Here is a 23,553-nt window from a genome sequence, read left to right as displayed (position 1 = left end):
ACGAACGGACAGATCCTGAAGCCGAATCTAAAGTTGAAGCCGTGGTTTCGAAAAGGGCCTATTCGAAAGAAACTGGTCCCTTGGTTGGAGTTTTTAGCTTGCGTACACCGTCTGAGGTAGCAAGATACCAGACCAGAAAGGTATTATTTTCGTTGGTACTCGGTAAATCATTCGTGTACCTCATAGTTAGTTACTTACCAGTGAAGATGATAGTGCATTTCATGCATGTCATGTATGGAGCGGCTTCTTTGAGAAGTTACTGAAATTTGTACTCAGAATCAAGCTCCTATTCCCAAATCCTAGAGAAGAGAGTCCTCATTCAAGAGAAGTACTAGCCACTTAATAGTAGTACCTTTTAATCCACCTCGCACAGCACATCAATCAAATTCAAGATGGTATGTTAATTATTTATGTATCAATAAATTCATCATTATTGACTTTTAATTTTCTTATTGTTTGTTCTGACCTGTTTTGTTTTTTGTATTAAAAATTTTTGTTTGTAAAAAAATAAAAAAATTAAGGAAGTCATTATAATTATTGTATTTTGGTTGATTGGAGTATGAAATGGTATTGATATGTTCGCAGCTAGCAGGGCGCTGGTAGTTGTACCTTCCTGGCCAGACAGCTCTCTGACCTCTGCTGAGCTCGACCATTCGGTCGTTCGGATAGCTGCAAAAGAGCCTACCGGCACACCGCCAAAACACTACAATGGTTATTTTTTAAATTAAAGGCAGTGGACAATTCTAAATCTGAGGTCTCAAAATCTAATTCGTGAGAATTACTTCTTTCTCGAAAGCTACATTACTTCAGAGGGAGCCGTTTCCAACGAGATTTTATGATAATAATTATTTTGAGTAATTACCAATAGCGTCCACTGCCTTTAAGGCAAGTGTGGGTACTGAAATTATGTCATCTGTCATGTGGTATAACAAAGCATACGTGGTCAGTGTGCAGTTATAGTTCTGTGTTTTGTTTTCTGTAAACGTACTATACTCATTTCATCCAATTGAATGTTTTTGGATGATTGGTCATCTTTAGTGGCTGAATTGAAACTACTATTTTTAGACTTTTTTTTTTAGATTTTCTTCCAGTCCAAGTATTGTAATTTTTAGTTTTTTTATATTTTTAATTCACAGTGTTTTTGTTTAACATAATAACACTTGAGTTGTTTGTTAATGTTTTAAGTAATGTCATCACAGATAGTAATGATTAACTTGGTATCATCATTTTGTTTTTTCTCTTTTTGTAGAGTATTATGTCATATAATGGTTCTGCCATTCTGGCAATGATCGGCAAAGACTGTGTCGCTATAGCAGCGGATAGACGTTTTGGAATCCAAGCACAAACCGTTTCTATGGACTGCCAGAAGCTGTTTGAAATGGGTCCTAGGCTGTACGTTGGTCTCTCTGGTCTTGCTACAGATGTACAGACAGTGTAAGTAGCATCTTTAGCAGCCCATACAACGAAATATTGTTGTACTAGACTAGGCACTTAACAACACACCTTTTGCTTGTTCTGGTTGGCTGAAACATGGTCACGTGGGTGAACAAATGTAGTCTAGTGATTGTGCACAGGTGTTTTGCAGGAACAGTGCCCGCTGAAAATAGATCTGGTTACAGTGTCTTGAACTGTGAACAGCAACTCAGAACTTCCTTTCTTTTCCAGATTTCAGTTCTTATTTTACATTTAAGACCAAGGTGCGTTTACAAAACACAAATTAGCAATGAATAATTCACAGCAGTTTAACTGTGGGCAACTCACTTGCTAATATCGCTGCAAAAGGAAGGTTGTGACGTCACTCAATTAAACGTCAAATTCCGTTCGTAGGAAGTATGATCCAGGCTTTACACTGCAAGAATCAAATAAACCAATTGTGCCATTTTGAAGCATTTTTAATATAAAACAACTTAAAAATCATTACCATTTCACAACTGCCATATTATGTATGCAACTTAATGTAAAATTTAAAAAGAACAAAATGTTTATCATCTTTTGTTGCTCTCCATTCCCCTCTCATTTTAGTGCTAATCGTCTGAAATTTCGTCTCAACCTGTACTGTCTGAGGGAAAACAGAGATATCAAGCCTAAGACATTTATGAATATGGTGTCAAACTTACTCTACGAGAGAAGGTGAGGAAACCTGCAACGCCCCGCTGTGTAGACTAATTTGTAAAGGAATCATATGTCAGACTTGAAGGCACTGGACGCTACTGTTAAACACTCTAAATAAATGTTGGTTGAAAATTGTACTTGGTAAGGAGCTACAGAGAGCTTTTGATAGGATAAAAACACAGTGATAAACAGCGCCATGTGACAAAGAGTTTGAGAAAGAGGTAATTTCTCACTAAAATATTAGCAGACTTCAGGCATGAAGCCTTTTATGAGACATCTGAAAGCATACAGATTTGTGAAACAAGGGTGTTTTTTCCTAAATTATTTTCTTTCAACTTCGATGACCAATTGAGCCCAAATTTTCACAGGTTTTATTTTATGCTAGTAGGGATACACCAAGTGAGGTTACTGGTCTTCGACAATTAACAAACATGTCAAGTGCCTTTAAAGGCACTGGATACTATTGGTAATTACTCAAAAAAGTTGTCAGCATAAAAACTTACTTTGTAATGAGTAATGGAGAGCTGCTGATAGCATAAAATATTGTGAGAAGCGTCTCCCTCTGACGTATGTATTGTTATTTTTTAGAAAGAAGTAATTTCTAACTGAGTTCGGGACCTCAGCTGAGTTCTTGAATTCAAGCATCTGAAAGCACACAAGTTTTGCGACACAGGTGTTTTTTCTTCCATTATTATATCGCAACTTATACGACCAATTGAGTTCAAGTATTCACAGGTTTGCTATTTTATGCATATGTTGAACTTTGTACCACTGTGCGTGCTCGTGTGAAGCAGACTGCGCTATGGTATTTGTGAAGATTCTTGTTTCCATGTGTGCACCACTGCTGTGTGTTGTGCGTGAAACTTATGGGCTAAATCATTCCTTCATAGTATCACAGACAAGGCGACTTGGGACTGTTGTTTTTTGGTCTATTTTCTGTGTCATTTTTAGAGATGAATGTTGCACTCAGATATCCTTGAATAAAAAATTTTCAGGAGGAAAGGCATGCTGGCAATATATGTTAAACAAGAAAAGGGAACCGCAAAAATTGCTGTGAAAAGTTGGATTTGTTGAAGGGCATTGCGGAAAATGGTGGGGGCAACGATGGCAAATGAAGTATCAGGGCTGCCCCTCTTGCTATTAGTCAACGTTTGCTTTGTGCTTGGCTAGACCAATCAACATTGCTTTGACCTTTTTCTTTGCTGCAGATTTGGACCATACTTTACAGAACCAGTTATTGCAGGACTTGATCCTAAAACCAGTGAGCCATTCATTTGTAATCTAGATCTGATTGGTTGTCCAATGTTTACTGATGACTTTGTAGTAGCTGGAACATGTACAGAACAACTTTATGGCATGTGTGAATCTCTCTGGGTACCCAATCTGGTAAGTTTGCAATATCTATTTTTTTTTCAATTTCATTGAGGATGTATATTATACATGTACAAATATAACATGGTTTGAGGTTGACTTGTCAATATTATCTCCCTGAGGTAGATTGGAAGTTGACTAACCAAGGGAACTCATTTGCCGAGTCTCGGGAACTATTTTGCCAGCTTCCAATACCGGGGGAGCTCATATCGACTTATCGTCCGTTATAAACCATGTTATATTTGTTTTACACTACTTCATACATATTCAGTTACCAGAACATGATTCGGAGCAAGGGTAAATGACGACTGTGAAATAAAATGCACATGATAAGTTTCTTCATATTTTGGATGTTCGCTAGAGCGATGTTAGTGCGTGTATGCAACAGTACTACAACTGTAAAGTGCGTGACAAGTAGAGTGGCGCCCGGGCTAACCAGGGGTCAATTTCATAGAGCTGCAAAAAATTTGCTTTAAGCACGAAGATAGCTTGCTTGTTTTACACATGTTACCGGCCAAACTTGCATTAAAAGCAGCCAATGCTTGGAGTAAGATACGTACACTTTAGTGACAATACTTTTGCAGGTTCTTGTTAATGTTTGTCTTTTCACATGCTCCATAAGCAAGCACGATATAAACACAGCACTACTACTGTCCTACTACAACTAGATTTAACACATCCTCGGCAGTGTAGGCATCTGCTTAGTTAAAATTGTCTGTTGTATTTGATAAAGTTTATAACCTGAAACGATACTTTGTTCATACTTTACTGTTGTGTTGCTTGATATTGACAGGAGCCTGATGACCTTTTTGAGACAGCTTCTCAAGCATTACTAAATGCTGTAGATAGAGATGCAGTATCTGGATGGGGAGCTGTGGTCCACATCATGTGAGTAGGAATAGCAATAATTAAATAATAAACCTCCATGGAAACTGACCAGCAGTCGATTTCGCAAAACGTTAGGATTAATCCTATTTCGAGTTGAGTAACTCGTCCTGTCTTTAGGATAAGTTTATTTCTTACTTTATTACGCCTTGTAACCAAAAATGAATGGGAATAAAAGAGTAGTGTCTCCTTCTTTCACGGCCGTTTAAAACCTGGCGAGGACCTTTATCACACAGCAACTGCACTGCCATGAAAGAACTCGTCCACCCTTTTCAGTATTTGTATTGATATTAATGTTCTTTTGTTTTCTTAAATTCTATGATTCTTACAGTGAGAAAGACAAAATCACCACAAGGACGGTGAAAGGAAGGATGGACTGATCTCAAACGAACCCAAAATACTGTATGTGATAACTTGTGTAAACCCTTATTGATGAAATAGAACGATCCAGTAGGCTCTGCCCACGACGCACATGTGAGCAAGTACACGTTGAACTCTCCAATGCCTTTCTGCACAACCTTATTTGTCGGACCTTCATTGTGGTGTGATTGGTCAATACGCAATGGGGCGGAGCTTAATGGATCAGTCTATTGTAATCACTGGTAAATGGGTCCTGAAACGGAGCTACTTCATAATCACTTCAACCAATGGACCCTCATGAAATATGTAAATTGCAAATAGCGCAAGAGAACTAAAATTTGGTTTGCAAAACTGAGGGGACATAGCACTGTTTTGTACATGGCTTATGGCCTGCGTGACGAGACATAATTTTGAGTCTGCTGAAAGCACAACTCTGGCGTTTGCCAACACGTAGGGACTGTGTGCATGCATGAGAGTAATTAGCATTTTTCATGAAAAGGGTCCATTAGACTGTAACCACATATAGATATTACTAGCAAGCACATCAAAAATGGCCAAAAATTGTCACCATCTAAAACTTACACATTTAAATAAAATGTACTCCCATGTTGCAAGTGTTTGGACTGACAGTTTTTATATTATTTTGATACTCTTGTGAAATGTGCTAGGGTCTATTTTATGACAAAGACACAAACCATTGTTGCAAAAAGATACAAAGTCATTTCTGTATATGGTGATATATTATACATATTTCGTTAATCTGTCTCATTGTGAATCGTTGGATTCGTTGCATTGCATGGTGAGGTATCATTATATAGTTGGTGTGCAGTAACACCATGTGTGTATCTACTTGCCAGGTAGAGTTTGTTCTTAAGACAGTTCTTATCAGAACTGAGATGTCTCCCGAATATCCGATAAATCTACTCCGCGATTGTAGAATAAAGCCAGACAGTTCTCTAAAAAGAAACTCTACATGGCAAGTACAATATACATATACATTAAAGTTAAAGCTCTCCCACAATGTGTACTGACTACCATACAGTGACATTTCATACAAGAACAGTAGATCCTCATCACTGGTTCATTGTTTGAAGGGGGAAATAACATTGTGAGAAACGGCTTCCTCTGAAGTGGCATAGTTTTCAAGAAAGAAGTAATTTTCATGAATTTGATTTCAAGAACTTTTCAGACTTAGAACTTTAGGTCTGAAAATCAACCATCTAAGCGCACACTACTTCGTATGACAAGGGTGTTTTTTTCTTTCATTATTCTCTCGCAAGTTTGATGACCGTTTGTGCTCAAATTTTCACAGGTCTATTATTTTATGCATATATGTTGAGATACACCAACTGTGAAGGCTAGTCTTTGACAATTACCAATAGTGTGCACTGCCTTTAAGACCCTCTTTACATGCATGTTTTGTTTTGGCCTAATTCTATTGATATCAAAATAAAATTTCTTACAAAGATAGACAATATTGCATCTCTGTACCATTATTTATCGACATATATGAGTATGTTTTCTATCTTTGTTTTAAATCTGTTTGCCGGCTGGAGAATGCAAGAGCTTTGCAAAAGGTTGAGGGGTTGGGATCAATGTTACAACCTCTTTCCCGTGGTAGGTCTGTACCCAGCCTCCATTTATTCTTCAAATGTTTTTCCGATGTGACCAGCCTGGTTCTATCGCGGTGAGTGAGCATGAAACCAAGCTTTCGCTCTTGCTACTTTGCTGATATGAGTCACTCCAACAGCTTTATTCTACGTACTGCATCTATTTGGAACTCCTTGCCTGGTGCATGTGTCCCTCCACCATACAATCTAGACTGTTTTAAGAGGAATTCCAATTCATATCTTCAGTTCCCCCCCGAGTTCCATCTTTAGTATATGTCTTCTTGCAGCCCCTTACCAAGAATAACTTCTTTTTGCTGTTGCAAACTTGGTGAAAATAAGAAGATACAAGATCATCTGTGAAGATTTGAGAAAGAAGTCTGACAAACAATTTCAATTGCTATTATTTACATGTAATAATTGTTGTGTACGAAAGTGTAAATATACTTTGCATGTTACAGCCACAAAGTTTAACAACTTGCTCCCTTACAGCCACAAAGTTTAACAACTTGCTCCCTAGCCTAGGTAAACTTCCCTTTGTAATCGCCACAAAGTTTAACAACTTGCCCCCTAGTTTGGGTAAACTTTCCTAGGTTATGTCTCGCATAATGTTTATAGCTAAGTTCCCGCTTCAAATGATTAGTCCAGATGATTGCACAAAAATTATGGATACAAAATAGCTACTCAAAGATAAAACCTGTAATTATCATATTCAAAAGAGAAAAGCAACTTCTATTCAGTAACTGGACCATCCAATGAAATTTCCACTCCTTTACAATCTATTTAGACCATGTTCGATTGACTTTCAACATTGCTGCAGCAACCAATGGCCGTAGGTGCAGAAGTCGCAAGATTATAATATACCGTTGGCATTATCAAAGGTGAGGGCCGGCAGCAGCAACCCTGGAAAGCGCCCCCTATAGTTTTTGAATGGCAATCGTGGCTCAGTGAGTGCAGTCACTATGGAGTTTTGCGCATATAATAATCAGAAATATGAACAATTTATTTTTGTATGGCTTTTCTTTCTTCCTATGGATGCTATAAGAGCTGAGTAGATGTGGTTGTATGTATTTTATTTTAGAAGAATATTTAATTTGGGAAGAATTTTTTTTTTTTCTATTTCTTTTACGATACAAAAACTGTGTTGTGACAGCAACCTCCAAGACACACACTTATTTATGGACCAACTAGCTTTATTTTTCAGGTTTCAGGTTTATTTTTGTCCATATCATGTGTAAATGGTCAATTTAAGGGAAAAACTAATTATATAACTTTATAATAGTATGGGGAGGTTGCAGACAGAAAGCCTAGGCTTGTACAGGGTCTGGCCTCTACAAAAAGAATACATCATAAATAGTAAGTTACAATCATGAGTTTTTGGAAATAGATAAATTAGAAATAAGCAATATTCAATATGAAGTTTATTTATTGAATAATTTAATAAACCTAATGTCACAGCCATTGTTATTTATTAGCATATTAATGAGGACTCAGATTCACTCAATAAACAACGGATAATGCCATGGCCATTGTAAATAATTAGCATATTAATGAGGGCTCAAATACCCTCAATATTCATACGATGCCATGACCATTGTAATTAATTAGCTGATTAATGAGCGCTCAATTACCGTCAATAAACATCAATGTCATGACATAAAAACCTCTAAGAGTTACTGAACCAAATGTGTGTCACGTATACATTTCCTTAAATAATAACTAATAAAAAACCCATGGTGGCCACCATGTGGGGGGTACCCCATGGACACTAATAATATTGTTTGGATGAAATAACTGAAGGACAGTGACACACAATAAAAGTTACCATTCATGTTTAATACAATATTCAAATTAAGTAATAGTAAAACTAAACTTTATTTTAATAGTTTGTAATGTTAAACCAATCATATACACTTCCTGACAAGCTTGTCTTTATATTTATAATGAGTTACCTCTAACCTTAAGTTGTTTCATAATTGTAATGAGCAATTGCATTACAAATTTACTTAACTTGTTTCATTCTTGTAATGCACTAGTTCATTAAGCACTTGAAACTTTGACATACTTGCAATAAGGTACTTTATTGCAAGTATGTTATAATTGCATGAGTGTAATGAAAGTACCTCATTACAAACATGCGATCTTTTATGTGAATACATTAACTTGTAAGGGATTATATCATTACAAGTTATTATGTATTCTGTCTACAAAATTGTAATGATCAAGTACGATCATTACAAGTAATTTGACCTAGGCAGCTTGAAACAGGAACTTCATCACATCAAGACATCACTACAACTCAATGACTAAAAGACCTTCAGTTTCTGCAGCCAGCCCAAGCCATTCCTCATCACACAAGACAAAAGTCCGCAGTTCAAGGCTACCATCAACCTACATCAGCCATGCATCTCACAAACTCCAACGAACCTTCAGCCAAGCTCAAGTCATGACCTTTCCAGAACAAACAAGATCCAAACATCACTTCACACACTCAACGACCAGCAAGACACTCACGCCAAAGCTGTTGTTTATCGCATTCCCTGTGAATGTGACGACACAGAGACCTGCTGCATTCACATCCACGAGAATCAAGGAACATCAAGCCATGACAAATCAGCCGTCATCAAATATTCACACAAACAAAATTGGAAACAAATGGAAGCCAAGCTCATCGCACGAGTCAGTTCTGCACCGATGCAGAGTCAGGGACGCCATCGAGATACAAGCACGACACACAGTTCCACAAGACATCAGGTTTTTCATCAACGACATCTGATCACCCATACTCAAGCAAACCCTTTCAGCAGCAGCCCACCACAACAATTCACACTCCAACTCACTGGCATCACAGGTCAAGAACAGCTAGGATCCTTCTGCCCAATTGTGCATCCCCTCCAGTGCTACTTAAACTCCACCACGACTACTAGTCCAGCTTTCTCCTGAAGACAAGCAGAGTCTACTGTTCGAAATGTCGAAACCACACAGGCTCTTTTCAGAGTCAACACTAACACAAACGAGATTTACACATTGTTGTACACACAAGTTTACTATAATACTTATAGTTTCTTCCTATTTATCCACACCATGCCAAGCTTCAAACAATACTAATATTCAAGTCATTGTTCCACAATAAGAAAACATTGTGTTAGTGAGTTCAATCTGCAGATGAATCTGGATGATCATGCTGTAATATCAAGATCCATTGGAAGATTTGTTCAATGTTGTTCATGCTCTTGGAAAGTCTACTCATTGGTCAAAGTACATCCTTAGTAACAGTCGAAGCTGGTGGATAGATGAGGGCAGTCATCATGAAGAAACAGTCCTCCTTTACAAAGACGGTGTTGAAGCAACAGTTTTATTGGTGCTGCATAATGTGGCTCAGCATCTTGACGTAACCAACTCTTAGTTGTTTCACTCCTGTAATATGAACAAAATGGAAAAGAAAAAAGATTTAGAAGTTAAATTTGTGTGTATAAGCAAAGTTTATTTTCTGCACTTTAATGGATTTCTTAAATTGCAAATCTAGCTTAGCTAAAAGAGATTGTACCTTCAAGGATCCTGCATAAGTAGGTGTAGAAAAACTTGATGTATATCTCCTCAAGCCATGACGTATCTCTCTTTGTGTTGTGATGTCACATCTTCATGGTCCATGTTGACAGGATGGCAGAAAAGTAGTCATCACAATCACCTGTATGTAAGTAGTAGTTGAGCAAGAGGTTGTCTTCAGCCGACGCCATCTCAGGAACCTCAGATGGTTGCCTTCCACGCTCTGTCCAGCATCAGCATCTTAAGCTCAGTTGTTTCTTGTTGTGTGCTGTGTCCTTCAGCTGATCTAAGAATGTTAGTTCGGGAATATGTCATGAGCATTAAATCTGGGTTTGACTTTTGTGATTATTATTTGTTAGGGTTTTTTTCTCTGAATTTTTAGAGAGTAAAGTTGTTCTCATCAACTCATTTGTTTGGTGATCACATTCCAGTTTGGTGATCACATTGCACAGGAAACAACAAAATGTTCATGTTTGTTTTCATTTTCAAAATAAGCCACAAAAGCACTTTTGTTACTTAATATTAATTTTATTAAATATTTGTTTCCTTAAAACCTCAAAAAATGGAGAGGATCAAAAAGATTTTAAAAAAAAAGGGATATTAACACAATAATAGTAATAAAACTGTTTACAGACATAAATGACTAATACCGTGTTCTACATTCTTAAGGAGTCATCTTACCTGGAAACTTGATCTGTTAGACTCCAACATATCTTCTCATCTACCAGGGAGACAGGAACCCTCCAGCTGCCGTCATCTTTGGCCCCTCATCGTTGGCAGATAGACGTCACCAGCCCATACACAGATGCCATTGATGTAGTTATAGACCTCAATTGGGATGTGCAGTTTCCATTGGACTCCGTACTTCACAGGCAGTTGTTTCCGCATTACACCATTGCAGTAAATAAAAGACAAAGAAAAGATATATTCAGAAAATGTACTTCCAAACAGAATTATTCCATTTAGTTTGGGAATACTTCAGGTGCATATAAGAGTTTTCGATCAGTATTTGTTAGTGTTTCATTCTTGGAATTTTTAGAGAGAAAAATGTCACTCATGTACTGGTTTGTTTGCATTTAACACACCATACAAAAACTTGTGAAATTTCCAGTAAACTATGGTGATCACATTCCAGAGGGAAAAAAAGGTAGTTCATGTTTTGTTATGGATTGATGGTTTTATTGGAACTAGTTTTGTTTGGGCATTCAAAATAAGCCACTTGAAGTTTTAAAAAGCACTTTTTATTACTTAATATTACAGAAAAAAAATGACTAATACTGTATCATCTTACCTGGAAACTTGATCTGTTAGACTGCAATACATTTTCTCATCACCCAGGGAGACAGAGCGTTTCTCTATGAAGCCAGGCATCCAGTTGTCATCATCTAGGCCCCTCATCATCGGCAGATAGACGTCACTAGCGAGAACACTAACACTACATTTTACTTTCTTAAGTCATCTTACCTGAAAACTTGCATCCTCAGAGACCATAAGACACCTTCAACCAAGGTCTTCCATGAAGCCTGCCCTTTGGATGATTCCTTGGACATCACCTGTATCTGGAGAATCATTCAACAATTGCATCACTAAGTTAGTTCACAAATTGAGTTCAGTCGCTGCTTTTCAACAACAAGTTTGAACTATTTATGTCATCTCAAAGACATCGATTGATGAAAAAATATTGACTCAACAAACTTTCTGCACAATCCTTTTAATTACAGAATTGGTTTTTGCTAACAAAACAGTTGCTGGCAGTATAAGCACTTGTAATCCACCATTTACATAAACTGACAAACCCGTAGAGGATTGAGATCGATTGACCATCTGGGTCACGAGTGAATAAAGAAAATCAACTACAAAATTTGCATTGCACTGATGCCAAAACAAAAATGAATAAAACGCTCACTGAGCAATAGACTCAAAACACGAATTCAGACTATTTATTTCCCATCAAATATGAAATTTCAGACATAAACACTTTACGGGATGTTTTCTACTATCATCATCATCATCATCAGACCGTGTAAATTTTATGAAAATCCTTTAAGTTATGTTATTACATGGGTAAAAACTGTTTTAGTTTTGTTTGTTTTAACAAACAATAAAGTTGCCATTATTACATCTGTTGTTGATCCATTAGACTGCAATGCATGTTCTCATCAAACAAGGAGACAGGAACACTTCTCTATGAAGCCAGCAGATAGATGTCACCAGCACGAACGCAGACGCCATTGATGTCATCAGGGCCTGGATTGGGATGTGCACATTCTGTTGGACTCCCTACTTCACAGGCAGTTTGTTCCGCATTTCACCATTGTAGTAAATAAAAGACAAAAAATAGATACATTCAGAAAATGCACTTCCAAATAACATTATTCCATTTAGTTTATGAATATTTCAGGTGAATATTTATATATTTTATGAATATTTCAATATTTCGATCATATTGTTTGTTGTTAGTGTTTCTTTCTCTGAATTTATAGAGAGTCAAATATTTCTCATCAACTGGTTTGTTTGCATTTAGCAAATCATAAAATACTTTTGAATTAAACTTTGATGAACACATTCCAGAGGAAAGAAAGAAATGTTCATGTTTTGTCAAGGATTGACTGCATGGTTTTATTGCTAGTTTTTTGGGGCATTCAAAATAAGCCACATGAAGTTTTCAAAAGCACCTTTTTTATGACTGAAATGACTAATACTGTATTTTACTTTCTTAAGTCATCTTACCTGGAAACTTGCATCCTCGGAGACCATAAGACACCTTCAACCAAGGTCTTGACTTTCCAGTTTCCATTGGACTCCGTATCACGCTTTCCAATGACAGTTGGTTCCGCATTTCACCATTGCAGTAAATAAAAGACAGAAAATACATGCATTCAGAAAATTCTCTTCCAAACAGAATGATTCTATTTAGTTTATATTTCAGGTGCATATAAATGGTGTGAGTGGTTGTTACATGACAATTGACTGATAACGGATGGTGTGGAGTTATAGATGGGGTACGTTTTTTCTATTTTTTAACGAAACCCTGATTGTTAAGTTGTAACATGCAAGCATGGAAATGAGCTTAGTAGATTTTAAAGTGATGGTGTAGATGGGAGTGAGCTTGTTAATCATGCAGTTTGGTGCAGGTTTGATGTTAGAGTGAATAAATGGTGATAATAATATACCTTAAGGATAGTCGTAATACCACGGGATTACAGTGGTTGCAGGGTCTGTCATGAGAGAGCATGTAGATGAGAAGGACTCCATCCCAGGTTCTCAATCTCGGTCACTGCATGTTGGGAAACAAAGATAACATTCTCTAAGTTGTGAAACATGTTTGGCAACAACAATCACAGTAAATAAAGGTAGCTCCAGTGGTAAGAGAGTTAAGCAGCCCTGATGGGCCAGCACCAAGTGCTTAAAGAAGTACTTGAATGAGAATGTTTGCATGGGAATGCTGTTTAAAAGTTGCATATAAAGTGTTTGTCATGGAATGGATTTTTGGTGCATTTACACTTCCAGATTTCCTGTTGTTATCATTCACAAAACTCACTAGGCCCCCACCTTCAATACCTCAGTTTCCCAAACTCTATGGCCTCATGGGTGTTATTAGTATTACACAGTGCTATCATGCTCTACTCCAAATAATATGTAAACATTGGTCTTACCACAGTATGACCAATAAACCACTTATCACTCAGCAGGTTGACTTCCTCCCATTAACCAGTCACAACAATGTGATATGGAATTTTGCTGGTAACCTCTTTCTGTTTAAGCAATTACTTTGTGTTTAGCAGCTTTGTGATGTTGGTCACTGACTGGAGAAGCAATTGGTTAGACTGTAACCAAGTTATTAGTATAGCTAATCCTCCTGGGAATCTTCAACACAGAAAGAGTTTCTTCTTGTAACATCAAATTCTGTAAAGCAATTTGTTTTTGGCTCAGCAGCTTTTTATAAATAATTATTGGGCCCTGAGAGAGGCAAGATGGGTTGGATTGTGTGGCTAAGGATAGCTAAATCCTCCTCGGCCACACAAAGTGGGGCTAGGTTAAATTGGATTGGAGCACTGTACTGTTGGATTTGGAGAACTTTACCAAAGATTTGTTTTTTTCTTTGCTCACATTGATATTATCAATAGCATTGGGCGAATTTCGCTGCTAGGGTACAATTATTGCCAAGTTCCACTTTTAATTTCAAGAGTCATAAGAAGACTTGGAAATTGCATAGCCTAGTTTTGGAGCAAACGATAGGCCTATAACAAGTGGCTGTTGAATCATGGAGAAAGAAAATGATGCATTTAACTTTCTTAACTTATATCTAACCTGGAAACTTGCATCCTCAAACCATAAGACACCTCCCTCAAAGGTCTTCCCTCGGGTATAGCCAGATGATTTCTTGAGACATCACCTGTATATTATGGAGAATCATTCTATAAATGCATCACTAAGTTTAGGCCAAGTTTGTTCCAAAATTCTTCCTCCATGGTTGAATGGTTCCAACCAGTGACGTCACGCAGTATACGTCACAAGGCGCCTGCGCACCGAGGCCCAGGCCCTTTTAAGATGGCGACTAAATCCTTAAATCCGGAAAGGTGGGCACATTTTTTTCTTTGTAATTTATAGATATTTATATCAGTTTATATTGCATGAAAACATAACAAACTCGGACATTCTGTATTTAAGCTGTAATTGTGACAGGTTTTATCCTTGAAAGTTAGCTGCAAAAGTAAAAACTTTCCATTTCTGAAACATTCTTTGCAAGCATGGCTGCCTGGCACAAAAAAAGACATGCGCCCGCTACCGGTGGTGGTGTGCTGATGAGTATCGTAGGACTAGGTTCTGTTTGCGCGGCGGTGTCCCTGGCCTAAAATCGTGGCAAATCTTTTACCTCTCCGTGCGCGATGTAAACAGTCCCTATATAACAAACATTGTGGTTTTATTTGCCAAGCAAAGATTCTCCTCTCCCTTGACAAAAACTTAGAAACTTGTAAATGCAAAAGGTTTGGTAATTTAGGCATTTCTAAAATATGTCATAATATGTTGAGGCCATTTAAAAATATTTGCCCACTCAAAAAGTTCATCAAACACTATTTCAATTCACAATTCATGATGATCAATCCTGTGACTGAATATTTTGCTGAGCATTCTGAAAAAATACAGAGGCTTCAAGAAGCCATGTGCCTTGTATTTTTGTATCATTTTCTATTATTTTTGGAAATTTTTATTTTTTAAACCTCGTATCAATGTTAATTTTAAAATTTAAACATCAGCTTGTTGATTCAATTACCACTGTTTATTTATACGCTTTTTTTTAATTTTAAGGAAAAAAAGGGAAAAAATAAATAAAAAACAAATTGGAAAGCCAATAATTATTCACACTTTTTATTAAATTATTAATTTTTGTTATTTTTTGCAAATTACTATGGTTATTTTTAAAATGTCATTAAAAATATTTTGAATAAAACGAAGACAACTGCTGGCTATAGAGTCATACACCAACTAACCAACTATCCGAAATTAACCAGATATTCGAATAGTTTTTTTTCGCCACTAGATGGCGCTATTTGAAAAAAAAAATTATTTTAAAGATGGCGATCTAATTTAAAGATGGCAATTTGCCTTTTCTTTTGATCATGATTGACTCTACGTGAAGGAAAACTTTTGTAATCTTTGAACAAATTACGTCAGAAATGTCATTGTTTTAACTCTTCACGGAGGTGAGTATAGTTAAATACTTAATTTATGCTGTTTAATGCTGTCTTAATAGAAGTTTCATAATGATTCAGACAAAACATTCATATCAGTTGTCGCCCAACATCCGCGGATATTCGGATAGTTAAAGAATATCCGGTTACTCGGCTGTAATTACAGAATTATCCTGTTTGTAAATATGTATTCGCGCCCTATGCGGATATTCGGTTAAGAAAAAAAAGGCATTCGCGGTTACGGATAGGGAAACCTATTCGCCATTAACCGGATATTCAAATAATTCGCCCAGGCCTAGTTGATATGTGGCATCATTATTTTTTTCCCAATTCAAAAAGAAGGCATAATAGCGTGAAAACTGGTAGGAGGATACAACCCTGTGTCGATAAAAATAAAATGAGTTGAATATACCTTTGCATGCTTAGAGAGTAGACGTCATTTTCAGTCCTACTACTTGCCAACAACTCATTTTTTGTGCTGTATTAAATGAGGCCTAGAAGTGTTTACTGTTAATAAGTCTGGGCTTAACCACATCCTTCACAAAAAAGTACCAATCATTGCATTGACATCTTCTCTGGGGCCAAGACTAATCCATGTTAAAAAAAGCAAGATGGCAGCCGACGGATTTGCTGCTTCAAGATAATTTTTCTTGGTAAAAAAACTAAATTTTCATTAGATTTCCACATCAACATAATGGCCATCTATAAAATAGTTATTTAAACAAATACAATAATGCCTGATGCTCCAGGCATGCAACTCTTGCACGCTTCCGCGGAATTCCGCGTTTTAGGTTTTTTTAAACGTAAAAAAAAAAGTAAAACCCCCCTTTTTTTTCTGTTTTTTTTTTTTAGAATTATTTTTTTATTAGCCTAATGTATGCCTAGCATTAACAGTGTTCATCATGTCAAATAAGCCTAGTACATGCTAGAAATGCACCTAAGAGTGTAATAAACTGCAACATTTTCTAGGGTACCATGTGGGTATCATGTCCTGTGGTGTTTCGGCTGCCTCGTGTTGTCCCTTTGAAAACAAAAATGTGTTTTTTTTTGCTACGGGCAGTTGCATGCCTGATGCTCTCCTTCATTTTGATAATAAACATGCACTTCTCAAATCATTTCTTTGTCTAATTTCTTCTTTCAAAATACAAAGATATTCAAATCCAATGCTCCATTAATACAGCATGAAATACACTTTTTCAGAAACAATTTAATTCAAGAATTCTGCTTAGTTAGAATCAATATCCTCAAAAACAATAAGCAAATTTTCAACTTACGATTTTCTCCTTGTTTCCAAACTTGTACTGCCGATCTCTGCCGCCTCAAATCTCTGCCAACCAATTGCTTAAAATAACAGCCTGAATAATCTGTTTCTGATTTAGCATTAAAATGGCAGTAAAACAACAACCTCAAAACTTATAATTGTAGCGCGACACTGTTGAGATATAGGCACTACCAAATACCCAATCAAATTCTCTCTATCTTTCTCTCACTCAAACTTTCATGATCCTTCTTCCATAAGAACCTATGTGAGACTACTGCCACTCCCTAAAATCTTGCATACCATGACTTCATGCAAAGTAGCTCAATCCTTCAATGCACAACAATACATAATTATTCACACCAACCTGTGTGACCAAACAAGTACAAAGGAAAGTGAAGGCACTGACCTACGCACTTCTATTCATAAACCAAGTTATGAAATTAGCATAATAACAAGAGTTCACAACCTTTGGGGAGAAAAATGCATATTCATTAGTGGATCTGCCCATGTAAACTTAAACATACATATTCATTAGTATATTTGCTCCTGCAAAATAAACACCATACATTAGAATGGGCGGGGGAGGGGGGGGGTGCAATTCTGACAAGCACCTTATTATCAAGTAATGTTTTAAGGGAAGCTTTCTTCTATCGTAATTTTCAGAATATTTTTTTGTTTTACTGACTAGGTTGCCTAATAACCGAACATGTGTGTCTATTACTCTACACTGTTTTTTCTTGCAACAAAAAGAAATAAACTAGACATTTAAACTCAGTTTCAGGGTATTCTTATTTGCAAGTCTGTGCACATTACCATTTACAATCGCTTCTTTACAAACATTTGTAGTATCAAATTCAGTCATGTCTTCACAATAGTTTAGTGCTGGACGAATAGTGAAATTTTGTTATTCGGATACCGCTGGCCAACTATCCAAAATTAACCAGATATTTGAATAGTTTTTTTGCCGCTAGAGTGTGATATTAAAATAAAAAAACTTGTTTAAAAAATATTTTAAAAACATTTTTTTTCCGCTAGAGGGCGGTGTTCGTTTGTGAATGAGATCTTATGGACGGATTGGTATTAGTTTTAGACAGTGTCACTCGGTTCATTCATAAAAATGACCGAATCTAAATTAAAGATGGCGATTTGCTTTTTTTTATCGTGATTGACTCTACATGAAGGAAAACTTGTGTAATCTTTGAACAAATTACGTCAGAAATGTCATTGTTTTAACTCTTCACGGAGGTGAGCATAGTTAAATACTTAATTTATGATGTTTTATGCTGTCTTAATAGAAGTTTCATTAGGATTCAGACAAAACATTCATGTCAGTTGTCGCCCGATGTCCGCGGATATTCGGATATTAAAGAATATCCGGTAACTTGATTGTAATTACTGAACTATCCGGTTTATAAATAGCTATTCGCGCCCTATGTGGATATCAGGTTAAGAAAAAAAAGGCATTCGCGGTTACGGATAGGAAAACCTATTCGCCATTAACCGGATTTTCGAATAATTTGCCCAGGCCTACCGGGGGCTAGTCAGCTACACATGTGCCCAGCCGTGCATTGACTCTGCTTCAACACCAGGGAACAGATTTCATTCACATGATTTTAGTGATACTTCTCACCCAAAACCAAGTTTAACTGAAAATTATTCCTTTAGTATTCAGAATTGTTTGGGCCAGGAGTAATTCAACCTTGATAAACCCCGAAATATTGATGAAAATCAGGCACTATTTTCTTGAAGTACGATAAACATTCCACTAATTTTTACAACAAGAAAAAGTGGTGGCCCATACAAAAACTTTTCCATAATTCTATAATACTTACAAGCCAGTTCTATTAAACAACTCTTCCATTTAAATCACACAATCTGCTCTTTGTCTTTAATAGTACAATGAATGCTTTTGTCTTAGTTCAAAACTGTGAAACCATGGATTAAAGATAATATAACTTACCATTTCCACATCATGGAGTATACTGTACAGCGGCAACACTGGCCCTGAAGAACTTCTCACTTAGATGATACAACTCGGTAATGCCTTCAACATATAGACAGTTGCAATAGTAATGTCTTTAAAAATGTTGCTGCTCAAAATTATGTCTGCTGTAGCTGTATGCTACACCCGATATGACAACATTCTAGAGGCATGATCAATTGAAAATCATCTGCCCACTTTCCCGCTGTCACTCTTACTATACTCCAACTTGATTTACTAGTGCACAACTGTTGTCAATGCCAGACCCTAGCAACTATTGTGAATTTGAAACTTCCCTTTATAAAGTGATTTCTTTCTCAAGCATGACAACCCAAAAATAAAATTTGCTGACTAAGCAATTCAAATCTATAAGTTAAAAAAAAAACCTGCATGCTGCATACCTTGTGGTTTTCTTAGAAACTTATAATGGGTGGTTATTTAGTTTCAAAGAACTACTGAGCTACTGGGCTACACAATGGACTACTTAACTACTGGGCTTACCAAAAAGTTTTGCAGACTCTTCTATTATACAAAGAGGGGGGGGGGGGTTAAGATAATACTCTGACAATTATCTTCAAACCCTGTAAAGTTTAATGTAAATGTGGACATTTCAAAAAAGTACCTGAACTCTTTAAGGGCAACCCAAAAAACTCACAGATTTTTATTTCAATGTTGCTGGGGCCAAGAATACAGAGTGGATTGGACTGATTTATGAGGCGAACTAGTGGTGTAAGAGGTGTATAGTAATCATACACAATTTTTTTTGGGGGAGGGTGTGTATTTTTGGGTGTCGAGGGGATTATAACAAAAGCACTGGAAAAACACACAATTTGGGGAAAATGTCTGTTTCCGGCAACCACTTTTTCATTCATTAAAATGTTGTCTTATTTAATCAAATGAGATATTTCTCATGTCAAGAAAAGGGGGCTGTGTATGGAAATGTGTCTTATTTTTGTGTCAAGGTTACTCAAAGGCAAAGCTTACTTTTGGCTTTTGAACTTTTCTCCTGTTTTAGTCTCTTGCATGCTAAAAAACCACAAACTTTTGAAAATTTCATTTCAAAAAGTAGTCATGGTTTTGAATGAATTATGTTCACACAGGAAGAATAATCCCTAAACAAGATTTACATTTAACAGCTTGCAAACTGTTATCTTTTTTACATCAAACAATGCTTTGGGCTTCAAACCAAAGGTTTTTATTGCCATTGATTTTAAGAGTGATCACCAACCATATCATCCCTTCAATAAAAACAATAATCTGGGAGTAGGGTGAGGATTGGGGGATGGTTGCAAGACCTTGCTTGCATTTGGGATGTCTGTTTTGGGAAGGGGAGGGGCTCAAACTTAGAAGGTAAGGGTGTCCTTCTACAGTTGAAAATAATGAATGTGTACTGGACCGGTGTTATCATGACTTTGTATTTACACATTTCATTTTCTGTGACTTCTATCAAAGCTCTTGAGGGTGTGCCAACATTTGCTACTTTGTCCCTACAAGCGAAGGGCCAATATTTACTTCCAAACCATTAAAGATATATTTTTGGAAAAATAGTTTTAAAAGGCTCTGAGAATTTGACAAGTCAACACTATGGAGAAGTGACTTAATTGTTGCTTGTTTGGTGTGATTTATTGGTCCTTCGACTCAGTGTACTGTTTGAATATACCCCGGGCACTTTACTCTTTTTACAATAAATACAAGTGTGGAATTGTCTGTTTACTAAAAACTACTTTATTTCTATTTGTGCTCAGATGTGAGAACATTATCCACTTCAATTCTTGTCCAACATCTTGTACAAGAAATATCAGACGATCATTTGTGGGAAAGGACGATCTCAAGGAATGGACTGCTACGCAACAGAAACTCACATAAATTGACTGGCAAAGCAAGAGACACAAGATCTGCACTCTTTGATTTCTACAGGGATGGACTGACTGGTAGATGTACTCTAAGTCTAAGTTATCAGGATAACCCACTCTAAGGTAGGTCTATCTACAACACCCCTCATCATTAAAACAATTACTTAAAGAGGATGTTACTATGTTGGTATTTGCTCCCACATTTCAGTTGTAGCATGGGCTAGGGTACTGGTTAGAGTTAGGGTTAGGGTTGACCAGGGGTGTGTGACTGCGAGGAAACTGGTTTCTCCACAATTTAATGTTTTTTTGTTTGGTGTTTGCTGGATACCAGCAGCAGCAGCAGTACTTTTGCACACAACAGATATGTACTCGCAGACTTGGTTCCAAGTCTTTGATCGTGGCTTTTAGTCGCCCTGACAGCCACTGGCTGACACAGCGGCCTCTTCTTATAAACCTCCATCATTTAGCCCACGATTGCGAGTTAAGGCGCGTGATAGATAATAATGTGACAGCAGTCATAATGGTTTTTCTTTTTGCAGTCCGGCCCAGATCCCGATGCCTTATCCAATGGAAGGGTCCGGTGATTTTGAGGAAAATTGTTCAATTTCTCACTGTGCTAGCGTTGTTTGTGTCATCGTTGGCGGGGAGAAATTTTCACTGGTGTGGGGCCAGCGGGCCACCATTAATTTCGACCCCTGAACCCCAAAAATCACATGTAATTGACAACAGTCATAATTTGTGTATCTGTTTTATTCAGTGAACCTGATGATCAACTGGGAGAAAGCAACTTAACCACTAAGTGATGTCAAATGACTGTAGGCTCTGTATGATGTCATCAGGGACTTTCCTGATGTGACATCAACCTTCAATATCAATCTGAGCAGGTCAGTTCACAATCTAATGTGTGCTTTGTTTGTCAATGCAGTCATAACAGTGAAAATATTGGCAAAGGTCGGACAAATCTATTGTTGAAGTGGACGGAAATTCTCAAACAAGTGATTCCCATTTCATGTGATATTTATACAAATTAAGAACCTTGCACATCTTTTGTTTAATGAAATAAAATGAAGCTGTTAAAACTCACTTAAATCTGTCATTCTTTTAATCGATAACAAAGGATGTATTCAGACGATGACTAGAGCAAGCTAGATCGAAACATTGAGACCAATTCAAAACTGACTCTGCGGCAGTACAGTTAATTATGATCCTATAAGCTTAAGTAGTACTCCAAGTCTATTTTCTATACCATCCGCCCTGGTAATAGTTCAGAGCAGGACAGTTCTTTTCAGAACTGAGAAGTCTTCCAATTATCTTCTCCGCGGCAGTAGGATAAAGCGAGACAGTTCTCCAAGAACAAACTCTACCTGGCAAGTAGAAACACACATGGTGTTACTGTTACCGCAAAACAAATATACATTGATACCTCACCATGCAATGCCTCAAATCCTATATAGGATGTATTCCTTATATATTGTTCCCCGATGATATTGGAACCAAGTCAGTTGATTGCTTTCGATTCATTAGAAATCACAGGGTCAAAATAAAAAGATTTTAATATTCTCTCAAACCTTCAGTGCAACAGTCTTTTCCTTTGGTAACTGCTGGTAATTTATGCAACAATTATGTTTGTTGTACTTTACTGACACCAATATTAAATTTCGTAGGTGAGAGAGTTGAATGATTTTTGTAAACTATTTATGTGTTTGTGCAAGTTTGTCTATTAACATGTTTCTTACAGCCAGTGTTCTACCATCTGGGTAATGGGTGAGTTTCTTTAAGGACTTGTTTAAGATGGAGGACCAAAATATATTGCAAACTTTTGCTTGGTTTACTTGGAGGTAAAGAATTGAACCCCTCAGTGAAAAGAAAATGTTGACAGGTGACTACTAACTTAAGCTGCTGATTTTAGTAGTTTAACAGAGCATTTGCCCTCTATGAGTTGCTGCAAACATCTGTGTATGTGTATCAACTTAGAACAATCTTACCTGAACTAATAATATTGAGACTCATTGATCCAAGTTGAGGCAAGGTTGTTGGAATTGAATATTGTTCACAATTACAACAATATAAACCATCATAGCGCATTCAATTTCTTGTGACACTCACTATCCCAGCTTTTTTCTGTTATCACCTTTTGGAGCAATCAGTTCCCATTGTAACAGGATACATGACTATTTATTAGGCAGATGGGAGTTAGTTTTGGAGTACCTTTAGTAAACAATTTTGTAAAGGGAACGGATAGAGTTGCAGATGGATTATGGTTTTTTTGTACTCTCATTTAGTATCTCAACCAAAATAAACAGCCATGTTTTTCTTAAGACCTAGACTTACATAACTTTTTGTATTGTTGACTTATAATATGCTCCACAAAATCAAAGTTGAAGTCAAGCTATTTTGTGGGGATTGCTGTTTTGACTAAACACAAAACCTAAGGTGTCTGGCTAAAGCCATACATAGAAAACTTCTTCAATGTCAATGTAGTTTTAAATTCCTCTTTAAAACTTCTTAGATGAGTTATTGTTTTCATCATCATTCATCATTTATTGTTTTAGGATTTGGGGTTGAACAAAGAAGAGTGTCTAGAGCAGGATTTGAACCAATGACCTCTGGATAATATTTTAATAGTTTAAATAAATACATGTGGAAACACCCCATTACAAGATGTGCGTGTAGAGTGCTGTATGCAAACCAATGCAAAGAGATTTATATCTCTGTGAAAATGCCAAAGTTAAAACGCAAACAGATAAGTTTCTGTGGGAATCCACAAAATTCCTACCAGTTTAGCATCATGCTTGCACAATAATGGGTTATTTCAATGAATAAATCCTGAAATGAAAACTCTAGTGACAATTAGTCATGCTAACTAGTATAATTACTAGTCATG

The 23,553-nt window shown here is 36.7% G+C and overlaps 1 protein-coding gene and 2 long non-coding RNA genes across 4 annotated transcripts; 2 read left to right on the top strand and 1 right to left on the bottom strand.

The window, feature by feature from the left end:
• Positions 1-204: 204 nt before the first annotated feature.
• LOC139949087 (proteasome subunit beta type-3-like) lies at positions 205-6,203 on the top strand. The gene is made up of 6 exons (XM_071947489.1): positions 205-395; positions 1,250-1,434; positions 2,023-2,130; positions 3,321-3,498; positions 4,277-4,371; positions 4,700-6,203. The coding sequence occupies exons 1-6, from the start codon at positions 393-395 to the stop codon at positions 4,746-4,748; spliced, it is 618 nt and encodes a 205-aa protein (XP_071803590.1). The 5' UTR covers positions 205-392; the 3' UTR covers positions 4,749-6,203.
• A 1,324-nt stretch (positions 6,204-7,527) lies between these two features.
• On the bottom strand, positions 7,528-17,062 carry LOC139949085 (uncharacterized). 2 transcript variants are annotated; one of them, XR_011787516.1, is made up of 7 exons: positions 16,849-17,061; positions 14,193-14,277; positions 12,612-13,158; positions 12,002-12,164; positions 10,563-11,440; positions 9,883-10,167; positions 7,528-9,752 (listed from the first exon to the last, which is right to left on the bottom strand). It is a non-coding gene; the product is annotated as an uncharacterized lncRNA (long non-coding RNA). The 2 variants fall into 2 exon arrangements; XR_011787515.1 differs by having other exon boundaries at positions 12,002-13,158; positions 16,849-17,062.
• LOC139949086 (uncharacterized) lies at positions 14,436-22,460 on the top strand. Its single transcript, XR_011787517.1, has 3 exons — positions 14,436-14,461; positions 20,734-20,792; positions 21,427-22,460. It is a non-coding gene; the product is annotated as an uncharacterized lncRNA (long non-coding RNA).
• Positions 22,461-23,553: the final 1,093 nt, after the last annotated feature.

The sequence above is a fragment of the Asterias amurensis genome, chromosome 16, assembly GCF_032118995.1.
Source record: "Asterias amurensis chromosome 16, ASM3211899v1".
Taxonomy (NCBI): Eukaryota; Metazoa; Echinodermata; class Asteroidea; order Forcipulatida; family Asteriidae; genus Asterias; species Asterias amurensis.
The sequence above is the reverse complement of the archived record's forward strand: the minus strand, read 5'-3'. Positions and strand labels throughout refer to the sequence as shown.